General features: G+C 37.3%; 1 protein-coding gene across 1 annotated transcript in view; it reads right to left on the bottom strand.

The window, feature by feature from the left end:
* Positions 1-9917, bottom strand: part of LOC138854381 (uncharacterized) — a 574782-nt gene extending 564865 nt beyond the window's left edge. Inside the window, exons 1-2 of the mRNA XM_070097225.1 lie at positions 9826-9917; positions 5258-5376 (exon numbers count right to left, since the gene is read on the bottom strand). Coding sequence (XP_069953326.1) covers positions 5258-5376; positions 9826-9892 — 186 coding nt within the window. The 5' untranslated portion in view covers positions 9893-9917. The remainder of the gene's footprint in view (positions 1-5257; positions 5377-9825) is intronic.
* Between the last annotated feature and the right edge of the window lie 3387 nt (positions 9918-13304).

The following is a 13304-nucleotide window of genomic DNA, read 5'->3' on the forward strand; positions in this document are numbered from 1 at the left end:
TTTTTATATTATAAGTTTATATTATAATTCCTACCATCTGTCCATTAAACTTTGCTTACCATTACTTAATTTTAGTCCCTTATATGTTTTCTCCTTTATTTTAGCTTTATATAACTATCCTAGTTTATATATTCACAATTGTTAAAATAATCAAGGTGCTATTCTTAGGTGCTAAAGTAGAATAAGTTCACAATTTTGCCATTATATTCCAAAGCTCATTTTTTTGATTACCACTTTATTGGTCACCACAACCTATATTAGTCCCTTTTATATTATAATTTTATACTATAATTCTAACTTTAAAAAATTACCTTTATAGTACTACCTACTATCATATTCCCAAGCTCCACTATTTGATCATCACTTTATTTGTATTAGTCCCTTAGCTCATTATTTTACATTTGTTAAATAATCCAGGTGCTATTTTTTAGCTTAAGACTATTTACTTTGTTTTATACTTAATTCAAACTATAGATTCACTACAAATCTTATGATTACAAGCATTGATCCTGATACCAACCTCTTATTTAATGACTTAAATGAATCAAACAGTAACTGTAATTACTACACTGCAGAACAATCAAAGGCACTTCTCAGTGCCAACAACAACATAACTATATTTAACTACAATATCAGATCTTTAAGCAAGCATTACGATGACCTCATAGCATTACTAAATTCCTTACATGCCAATATGTCCATCATTACACTAACTGAAACCTGGCTAAAGCCTGATAGTACAGATGTCTATGCCATTCCTGGTTACACAGCCATACACAACTGTAGGCCAGATCAACAAGGGGGTGGCACAGCCATATACTACTCAGACCAACTAGAATGTATCACTAATACTTGCACAAGGGATGAACATGGGGAATATATAATAGCTAAATTCAAATCAAAGTACCTACAAAAACCTCTCACATTGATAAACATCTACAGAGTTCCACAGTCAAACATTAGCCAATTTAGTCAAAATCTAGGAAGTATGATAACTGATGCACGCATGAACAAAGATCACTTACTACTCTCAGGTGACTTCAATATAAATCTCCTGCAAGACCAGGACCCACACGTTACTGAATTCACAAACACAATGAGTAACTGTATGTTACTACCAACAGTAACAAAACCTACAAGAGTTACAGAGACTAGTGTTTCCCTACTTGACCACATCTGGACCAACACCATATCCCCTTTAAAATCAGGCATAATTACAGATAATACCACAGACCACTACCCTACTTTCCTCATAACAACTCTTGGTAAACTACCCCAAGACACTACTAAAGTCACCTTCAGACTTCACAATGAGGCAGCCATTAATAACTTCACAACAGCAATAGCAAACATTGATTGGCACACTGAGCTAGAAACCTATACAGATATTGACGAATGTATTAATAATTTTCTAAAAAAAACCCAATACCTCTATAACAAGCACTGCCCTAAAAAAACTAAACAGATGACAGCAAAGAGACTGAACAGTCCCTGGCTAACACCCAGCATTCTCAAATCCATAAATACAAAACACCAATATGAAAAACAGTACAGAATGGGTCACATAACCAGAGACCAAACAAAACGTTACTCGTCAATCCTAACCAGCCTGATAAGAAGGGCAAAAAAATTGTATTATGAGAACAGATTATCCAACTTACGAGGTGATATAAAAAAGACCTGGAAAACCCTATCAGAAATTCTGGGAACAAAAAAGATATCACGAAATAGCGAAATAAAATTAGCAAAAACAGATGAACCCCAACTCCCACCAACAGAAACAGCAAACAGACTCAATGATTTCTTCTCCACTATAGGACAAAACCTTGCCAATAAAATCCCAAGCTCAGATACCCCACCAAATGACTACCTCACCGGCAACTACCCGAACACACTGTTCCTAGCTCCGACTAACCCATACGAAGTCTCCCTTATTATCAACGCACTAAAAAACAAGGCAGGAGATTTAAATACCTTACCACCCCTTATATACAAAAAAGTGTCACAAGTGCTATCACCAATCATTGCAACACTCTTTAACAAATCCATTGAATCCTCCACCTTCCCTACAGTACTCAAAATAGCAAGGGTCACCCCGATCCACAAAGGAGGAGACCAAACAGAGTTGAATAACTATAGGCCAATATCCAACTTACACCCTCTCTCAAAAATCTTCGAAAAATTAATTCATAAACGAATCTACTCCTACCTTATCTCCCAAAACATACTCAACCCCTGCCAATTTGGATTCAGGCCTAATAAAAATACTAATGATGCTATTATACACATGCTAGAACATATATACACTGCAATAGAGAAAAAAGAAGTCCCACTGGGGATCTTCATTGACTTACGTAAAGCTTTTGATACAGTTGACCATGACTTGCTCCACGTAAAATTGTCACACTATGGTATAAGAGGGCACTCCCTCAACTACCTCAAGTCTTACCTCAGCAACAGAAGCCAATATGTGTACGCAAATGGGGCAAACTCTTCTGCACAACCAATCACAGTTGGTGTCCCACAGGGAAGTGTCCTTGGCCCTCTTCTCTTTCTCCTATACATAAATGACCTTCCAAATGCTTCGCAATTACTCAAACCCACACTATTTGCAGATGACACTACATACGTCTTCTCTCACCCGAGCCCAGTCACGCTAGCCAATACTGTAAATACCGAATTACAGAAAATATCTACCTGGATGAGGACTAACAAACTTACACTAAACATTGACAAAACCTACTTCATTCAGTTTGGTAACAGAGCTACAGATGTCCCTCTTAACATAATGATAAATGGATCACCTATCACAAAACTAACAGAGGGAAAATTCTTAGGAATCCACCTTGATAATAGACTCAAATTTCATACACATATACATCAAATTTCTAAGAAAATTTCCAAGACTGTAGGCATACTATCGAAGATACGGTACTATGTTCCACAGTCAGCCCTCCTGGCCCTATATCACTCTCTTATTTACCCCTATCTCACCTATGGAATTTGTGCATGGGGCTCAACAACAATTAACCATCTCAGACCACTAATTACCCAACAAAAGGCTGCAGTTAGAATGATAACAAATTCTCACTACAGGCAGCACACTCCACCAATATTCAATACACTAAACCTACTCACCATACAAAACATCCATACTTATTACTGCACCTATTACATACATAGAACACTTAACTCTGATATTAACCCTCCCCTCAAACATCTCCTTGCCAACCTCAACAGAACACATGACCATAACACAAGGCACAGATCACTCTTTGATGTTCCTCGTGTCCATCTCACACTATGCAAAAACTCAATGCACATAAAAGGCCCTAAAATCTGGAATTCATTACCTGTAAATATAAAAGAAACACAACCTGTTTATAAATTCAAGTCTCTTCTCAAAGATTACTTACTCACCCAAAACCAAATAAATACTGAATAACTGAACATTATAAATTGTATATCTTAAATGTTTCTCACAATTATATCACATAAATGTTAAACCTAAAACCCAATCTAACCTTATTATTTTTAAATACACTACCTAACAGAATCACTACCTAACTGAATGCAACTATATGACCTGTCTTTGTAATACTCACTTGTGCTTTATAGTTATCTGTTTACATTAATGTTTTATCACTGATTTCATCATTGCTTAGTAGCAGCGCTGTATAGTCCTTGTGGCTTAGCGCTTCTTTTTGATTATAATAATAATAATAATCATTGCTTAGTTAATCTTAAGTTAATTTTAAGCCAGCCCGTAATGCTATGCATAGTATAAGTGGCTTTGGCATACTGCTCTTATCTGTATTTTTTTTTTTTTGTACCTCTGTATGTGTGCACAAATTGGAAATAAATAAATAAATAAATAAATAATAATCCAAATAAAATCTTCTAGACAGGTGGATTCAGCCAACGTCGACAGTTATAAGAGGCAGTGACAAGGGCGTCAATTGAATTATTCTTGTCATGTACGCAGGAGAGGAGGAACTATCCAGGTACTGACACAAGGGAAGCAAGTTAGCGCCCCTCCCTGTCAACTTAATGTATTTATGGTGTAGATCTTCTTCTGATGACTGCCCTAATCCCATTTTCTCTGACGATATTCTGTCTTCCTTATTTTGGTAGAAATCTTGACTCGGATTATTAACCCAAAGCTAGCTACTGTTAGATGTATTTTCATCGCTGTGAGAAGGTATCCTTCAGGAAACGATACCAGGACCGAAACGTTTTCTAATAAAGGCATCCTTGCATCCTGTAAGCCCAGCTCCTACTTCAGTGGACATAAAAGGAATAACACGGAGTGCAACATTTGTAATGTAGTTAAATAGTTAAATATCTAAACATTTGCTCAGTACTAACCCACATGGAGACAAACTCAGAATAATAATTGGTCTGTATATTTCGATCCCCTTCTGGGATCCTCTCTTAAAGAGAGAATCGCAGAAGGGGATCGAGGAGGCAGCAGAAGCAGTAGAGATGTAAAGACTATGTAATCAGTCCAAAACTACGTCGACAAGGATGATGTACTGATTACGCAGTCTTTACATCTCTTCTACTTCTACTGCCTCATCTGTACTCGACTGAAGAAACCTTCTGTGTAGGCTTTCTTAATTCATTGCACGAAAATGAAATCTGGAAATAGTCCATGCAAAACTGACCAGAACTCTGGTCTATGGGTGGGGTTTAATTATTTTACATGCACCATGACGATAAAATAGGGAAAACGACTTTGATACCACCCAGTGAAGAGCTAGGACTCGATGACCTCTTTGACCAGAAGGTGCAAGTAGAACCACAAGCAACCACCAACAGGCATAATTTAAGGATGGTCCGAGACTACTATGGCCAAGGCAGATGATGGGTCAATATCCTTCAAGTCCATGGACGATAAGCAGGAATTTGATGCCTACAATAACATGTCAGTTTAAAAAATTGTGGCTCATTAACACGTGGTACATTAAGTACATAACAACACTAAGTTACGCAGCCGAAATCTGAGTTAATTAGAAATGTATAATCATCACGTACCTGACAGGTGGTGTGTGTATGTCCCACGACGTACTGTAACCCACACTGACCTGTAATGTTACAGAATATTAACATGACGCCTACACTTCCTCTGTCACTTCCATAATGAAATTAAAATACACAGGAAGTGTCAAACTTATCACATCCTTCAATAAACTCTCAGTATAACGACATAGATGCCGTCCTATTGAGAGTAACAATGTGATGGTGGTTTTGTTACCTTGTGACGGTGGTTGAGGACACCTCGGTGCGTTGCCTTGGCTGGTCCAGCCTGGGGACCTAGTACTGGGGACCTGGCACTGGGGACCTGGCACTGGAGACCTGGCATCAGCGACATTCCTGTAACAAAGTTAATCACACTGATCGGCGCTTTTTTTTCAATTTGGGTTCACAATTCTGAGTTACGTTAAGGTTGGTTGGGTATTTAATAGCCTTTAAAGTCTATCGACTGCACGAGAGACATTAAGGCTGCACATCACCTATTTACCAGTCAAAATTATTTTAATCCCTAAAATAGGGATTACACTTTCAATGTATACACAGAGATGTAAACCTGTGTATGTATACCTTATTATGTTAAGTTTGCCTAAAAGTATATAGAATTTTAAGGTACCACATCTAGTATCGGGCCCTTACTCAGACAGGATGGGACTTACACAGATGACAACAAGGAAATGAGTGAAATATTGAAATCCCAGTACGACTCTGTGTTTAGTGAACCACTAATCGGTCTGAGGATCGACGACCCAAATGATTTCTTCATGAATGAGCCTCAAAACTCCATAAATGTATGCCAGATTTCCGACATTACCCTAACTCCGATAGATTTCGAAAAAGCCATTGACAACATGCCTATGCACTCAGCCCCGGGCCCAGACTCGTGGAACTCTGTTTTCATTAAGAACTGCAAGAAACCCCTCTCGCGTGCCCTAAGTACACTATGGAGGAGGAGCTTGGACATGGGTGAAATTCCACAGTCACTTAAAACAACGGATATAGCCCCACTCCATAAAGGTGGCAGCAAAGCATTAGCTAAGAACTATAGACCAATAGCTCTGACGTCCCACATCATAAAAATCTTTGAAAGAGTGCTAAGAGGCAGGATTGCAAATCACCTGGATTCCCAAAATCTGCACAATCCAGGGCAACATGGGTTCAGGGCAGGTCGCTCCTGCCTCTCACAACTACTGGATCACTATGACATGGCCTTGGATGCACTGGAAGAAAATCAGAATGCAGATGTAATATACACAGACTTTGCAAAAGCATTTGACAAATGCGATCATGGCGTAATAGCCCATAAAATACGTGCTAAAGGAATAACTGGGAAAGTGGGGAGATGGATCTTCAACTTCCTAACAAATCGAACACAAAGAGTAGTTGTCAACAGAGTTAAATCGGAGGCTGCCATAGTGAAGAGCTCTGTTCCACAAGGCACAGTACTCGCCCCCATCTTATTCCTTATCCTCATATCAGACATAGACAGAGATATACACCACAGCACCGTATCATCCTTTGCGGATGATACTAGGATCTGCATGAGGCTGTCATATGCTGAGGACGCGGTTAACATCCAAGAAGATATAAACAAAGTTTTCCAGTGGGCAACGGTAAACAATCTGATGTTCAATGAGGACAAATTCCAACTACTCCGTTATGGAAAACTGGAGGAGATAATAACTAGAACAGAGTCTACTACTGACTCCGGCCATACAATAGAGCGGAAAAATAATGTAAGGGACCTGGGAATAGTAATGTCTGAGGATCTCACTTTCAAGGATCACAACAGTGCCACGATCGCACGTGCAAAGAAAATGATAGGATGGATAATGAGAACTTTCAAAACGAGAGATGCCAAGCCAATGATGATCCTTTTCAAATCACTTGTTCTCTCTAGGCTGGAATACTGCTGTACATTGACATCTCCATACAAAGCAGGTGAAATCGCAGATCTAGAGAGTGTACAGAGATCCTTTACTGCACGTATAAGTTCTGTCAAGCACCTTAACTACTGGGAACGCTTGGAAGCACTTGACTTGTACTCGTTGGAACGCAGGAGGGAGAGATATATCATAATCTACACTTGGAAAATCTTGGAAGGAATGGTCCCAAATCTGCACACAGAAATCACTCCCTACGAAAGTAAAAGACTGGGCAGGCGATGCAAAATGCCCCCAATAAAAAGTAGGGGCGCCATTGGTACACTAAGGGAAAACACCGTAAGTGTCCGGGGCCCAAAACTGTTCAACAGCCTCCTATGAAGCTGGACAGATACCTAAAGTCAGTGCCGGATCAGCCGGGCTGTGGCTAGTACGTTGGACTGCATGCGGCCAGCAGTAACAGCCTAGTTGATCAGGCCCTGATCCATCGGGAGGCCTGGTCATGGACCGGGCCGCGGGGGCGTTGATCCCCGGAATAACCTCCAGGTAACCTCCAGGTAACCAATAAAATACAATATCCAGTCATATTATGTGATACATTTTATTTTATTGTAGCTTAACCTACTTTAATTTATAAAATCTGCGCCCCTGGGGAGCAGCTCATGCCCTATACCCATCATCTACCACCGCTAGATACCCCTTTACACAAGTACCCAAGGGAAGATACTCGGTAGCAGTGCATAAACCATTTTTGCATTAACGGAGAGTGTACAAGGGAAGGAGCCAGGGATCGTTTGGGTTAGGGAAAATGTGAATAATAATAATAATAATAATAATAATAATAATAATAATAATAATAATAATAATAATAATAATAATAATAATAATAATAATAATAATAATAATAATAATAATAATAATAATAATAATAATAATAATAATAATAATAATAATAATATTTATTTCTACAAATACGTGATACAACTTATACAGACCATAGCTAACATCAATACCATACTACTATTTAGAAAACCCCTTGTTATGCAGAGTTTTTCGGGCAAATTAGGTACCCAGGATGCGACCCACACCAGTCAACTAACACCCAGGTACCCATTTTACTGATAGTTGAACATGGACAGCAAGTGTCTTAAGGAAATATCCTAATATTTCCACCCGTACCGGGGATCGAACCACGAACCTTAGTGTGTGAGCTGAGTGCGCTAGCAACCAAGGTACGGGACACCAGTCAGCGCATCTCTCCGTTATCTTAAATTCACATTCCAGTTCACCTTATTTCTACCATAACACAAAACGGAACTCCTTACATTAATAAAACACAATCTTGATTGATAATGGATCATTGATGACTGATAATGGTCAATGATGACTAATAATGGATCACTGATGACTGATAATGGTCAATGATTAATAATGGATCATTGATGACTAATAATGGATCACTGATGACTAATAATGGCACCGATGACTGATAAAGGTCACTGATGACTGATAATGGTCATTGATGACTGATAATGGTTATTGATGACTGATAATGGTCATTGATGACTGATAATGGTCATTGATGACTGATAATGGTAATTGATAGCTGATAATGGTTATTGATGACTGATAATGGTCATTGATGACTGATAATGGTCATTGATGACTGATAATGGGCACTGATTAATAATGGTCATTGATGACTGATAATGGTCATTGACGACTGAAATTGGTCATTGATGACTGATAATGGTCATTAATGACTGATAATGGTCATTGATGACTGATAATGGTCATTGATGACTGATAATGGTTATTGGTGACTGATAATGGTCATTGATGACTGATAATGATCATTGATGATTGATGACTGATAATGGTCACTGACGACTGATAATGGTCACTGACGACTGATAATGGTCACTGACGACTGATAATGGTCATTAATGACTGATAATGGTCACTGATGACAAAATGGTCACTGATGACTGATATTGGCCACTGATGACTGATAATGGTCACTGATGACTGATAATGGTCATTGGTCTGATAATGGTCATTGATGACTGATAATGGTCATTGGTGACTGATAATGGTCATCGATGACTGATAATGGTCACTGATGACTGATAATGGTCACTGATGACTGATAATGGTCACTGATAACAAAATGGTCACTGATGACTGATAATGGTCATCGATGACTGATAATGGCCATCGATGACTGATAATGGTCACTGATGACTGATAATGGTCATCGATGACTGATAATGGTCATCGATGACTGATAATGGCCATCGATGACTGATAATGGTCACTGATGACTGATAATGGTCATTGGTGACTGATAATGGTCATCGATGACTGATAATGGTCATCGATGACTGATAATGGTCATCGATGACTGATAACTTAAGATAATAATCACTAGCAGAGGTAAACACATAAGAACATACAATGCTTGGGGAAAGTAGAAGGCAAAAAGGTTGGATCCAAGGAAAGGGAGGAGGGTTCCAATTCCTCGCATCAAGATCCCCCCCTACCGGCACATTACATTCATGGGGGGAGCGCCACACCCGAAGGGGTCATACAGCATCCTGGGGAGTAAATTGGAAGCACTGAGGATCGACCCAAGGGGAAGGCAAGATCCATTTCCCTGGATCAAGAGCCCCTCACCAGCATCATGGAACCTATGGAGGGATATACATGGCAGCTGGTTGAATGGTTAATGGGGTTTGAAGCCTATCGACTCCACGAACGTCAATAAAATAAGTACACGTAACCTCCCCACACCAGTCAAGAATATTTCAGTCATATACATGTTAAAGTCAACTCTCAACGTGTATACAATAATACATACACTTCACAGTATACATATTCTCGCGTGTGCACGCTACATAACACCTACCTCTTGTTCCTGCCGCAAAATCAAGGAAAAAAGTGAGCAAAAAGGCGCCTAGCGTAGCATCACTCATGGCGGGACTCCAGAGTGTCACTAGGCTCATCTCCCGCTCAAATGTCGCTGTGTCCCGATGCTCTACTCTGACTTCACTAACTATATACGCTGTAATTTTCATCGATTACCGTGTGGATAAATTGCTTTCTGTTCTTTTCCTGTTATTTTTTTATCACAACATATATGATTTACTGCAATAACCGCATTCGATGAATGGGAATCGTACGAAAACTTTATATAATGAAGGTAAGATTGAATTGTTTCGGACATAATTAATAACTTACGTTTCAACCATCGCACGAGCGCCATATTTCCTTCATTTATCTCAATTACTCAATTTACTTTGAAATATTTTAAGAATGGAGAAAAAAACGTCTATTTTGAATAAACCTAAAAAAATATGTTGATGCTTTCAATTACAGAAAAAAAATAATTATTTGTGGTTGAAATGGTCACCAATGAACGCTTTCAAACACATTGTGTAAACACGTAAGGTTCCTACATCTCACCTGGGGAATGAAAGGCAGTCAGGTTTGATCCGAGAGACGAGAATAAACCTGGAGTTTACGTGGAGATGTTTCCTGGGTCAACGCCCCCCGCGACACGCTCCCATTGAAGAGTATGGGTCCCCTCACACTTGTTGATTTATCACTGCTTTTCATTGCGGGTATTTTGCACCGCTTACCGAGCCTCAACCCCCGTAAACACAAACAGGTGAGTGCACACACACACACACAAAGAAACAAGCAAACAAACGCATGTACATCAAACGCGTTGGTTTACGATATTTAAAAAAAATACGTTAACTCTATTTTTAAATATTCACAGATGAGGCCTGGGGCCTAATAGGCCTGGTTTACCTATGCTGAATAATTCATGACATACCTGTGATATGCCTGTGCTGGGTTTCCAGAGATTTTGTATTCTTAGAGGTAGATGCTGGAATATACTGCAGTAGTATATGAGAGGCTTAATTTTCCCGGCATCAGAGGTATTTATGAATGTGGCTTACTACCAGTACTACCACCATTACTGTTACCAGCACTACCACCACTACCACCACCACTACCACCACCACCACTACCACCATCACCACCGCCACCACCATTCCCACCACCACCACTATCATATTCGCTCCAAAATTCCGACCTCCAGCAGCTGGGATTCAAGGTTGGAGAAAAGACTGGAATCCAGAATGCAGGAATGTAGGACTATCCTGGAATACTGAGGCTCACAACCCTTATGTATGCCTACCATTTTTCAATTTTAAGATGGTGGAAAGTTATCATTATTATTATTATTATTATTATTATTATTATTATTATTATTATTATTATTATTATTATTATTATTATTATTAAAGTAGTCATTATTATTTTTATTATTATTAAAATCATATATATATATATATATATATATATATATATATATATATATATATATATATATATATATATATATATATATATATATATATATATATGTCGTGCCGAATAGGCAGAACTTGCGATCTTGGCTTAAATAGCAACGCTCATCTTGCCATATAGGACAAGTGAAAATTTGCGTATGCAATAATTTCGCCAAAATCATTCTGAACCTAACGAAAAAAATATATATTTCATTGTGTTTGTTTAGTATTAAATTATTGTAAACAAATCTAAAATATATTTAGTTGGGTTAGGCTAAAATAAATTGTTCTTGTTATAATAAGGTTAGGTAAGTTTCTTAAGATTCTTTTGCTGCAAAATTAAAAAATTTTACATTAACATTAATGAAAAAAATATATCTTTAAACGTGTAAGAGAAAATTTCGGAAAGGACTTGATTTTAAATGAGTTCTTAATAATTGACCAGTTTTACATATTCGGCACGACATACATATATATATATATATATATATATATATATATATATATATATATATATATATATATATATATATATATATATATATATATATATATATTATTACATAATATGGTACAGAAGATTTAAGAGATACATTATTGATATAAAGGTAGCATATACGGTACATGTTTTTACATGTGTATCACCGATTATAAGGCGAAAATCTCATCCAGCTCCTCAGAGCTGGGGCGTGTGCCCAAAATACAGCATGCATTACCCCTTTGAACAGCCGCACTGAGCCGCTGGAACAGAAAACTAGCTGCCCTGGGATCCCTGGTTACCCTGATGAGTCTTTTTATATATATGTATATATATATATATATATATATATATATATATATATATATATATATATATATATATATATATATATATATATATATATATATATATATATATATTTATTTATTTATTTATATATGGTTTAAAGAAAGATATGAGCTTAAAAATGACATAAATATATGAAGGGAGAGATGAAATGAAAAAAAAAATGCTTGACTAAAGAGGACAGTCGACAACAAAATTAAGGTCGATTTTAAAGTCAGATTTTCCAGGTTTAAAGGGACAGTTCCATGTTTATTGGGAAACTATTGGGTTTTAAGGGGACAATTTTAGGTTTTAAGGATGAAATTTGGGATTTAAAAAAATATATGGATTTTAGGTTACAGGTTTAAGGAATAATATTAAAGGTTTAAAAGAAAATCTTCCAGGTTTAAACGTCAATATTTGGCGTTTAAACTCAAAGATTAATGTTTCACTGTCAATAATTCGCGTTTAAAGAAAAAGTCTCAGATTTACCGGACAATAAAATAACAATAATAATAATGGAAATATAATAATAATAATAATAATAATAATAATAATAATAATAATAATAATAACAATAATAATAATAATAATAATAATAATGATAATAATAATAATAATAATAATAATAATAATAATAATAATAATAATAATAATAATAATAATAATAATAATAATAATAAAAGTATTTATCTTCAGCTAAGTATCAAGAGTAAGTTAATTAAGCTGAAAGACAAACAGGAAGAGAGAGAACTAAGTTCAGAAGGAAGATATTGAACTTATCCCTTGGTCGAAGAAACGACACAAACTTGATGAGGGAGCTCTGTGCTCAGCAGGTGAACTTGAAGGCAGAGAACTTGAAGACAAAATCTGAAGATAGAACTTGAAGACAGAAAATCTGAAGTTAGACATTTGGATAGTAAGTCAGAGGTGAGGATAGTGAGTTAGGGGGGTGTGAGAATAGTAAGTGAGGGGAGGTGAGGATAGTAAGTTAGGGGGGTGTGAGGATAGTAAGCGAGGAGAGGTGAGGATAGTAAGTTAGGGAGGTGTGAGGATAGTAAGTGAGGGGAGGTGAGGATAGTAAGTTAGGGGGGTGTGAGGAGAGTAAGCGAGGGGAGTTGAGGATAGTAAGTTAGGGGGGTGTGAGGATAGTAAGCGAGGGGAGTTGAGGATAGTAAGTTAGGGGGGTGTGAGGATAGTAAGCGAGGGGAGGTGAGG

Source organism: Cherax quadricarinatus, chromosome 56 (genome assembly GCF_038502225.1).
Source record: "Cherax quadricarinatus isolate ZL_2023a chromosome 56, ASM3850222v1, whole genome shotgun sequence".
In the NCBI taxonomy this organism is placed as follows: domain Eukaryota; kingdom Metazoa; phylum Arthropoda; class Malacostraca; order Decapoda; family Parastacidae; genus Cherax; species Cherax quadricarinatus.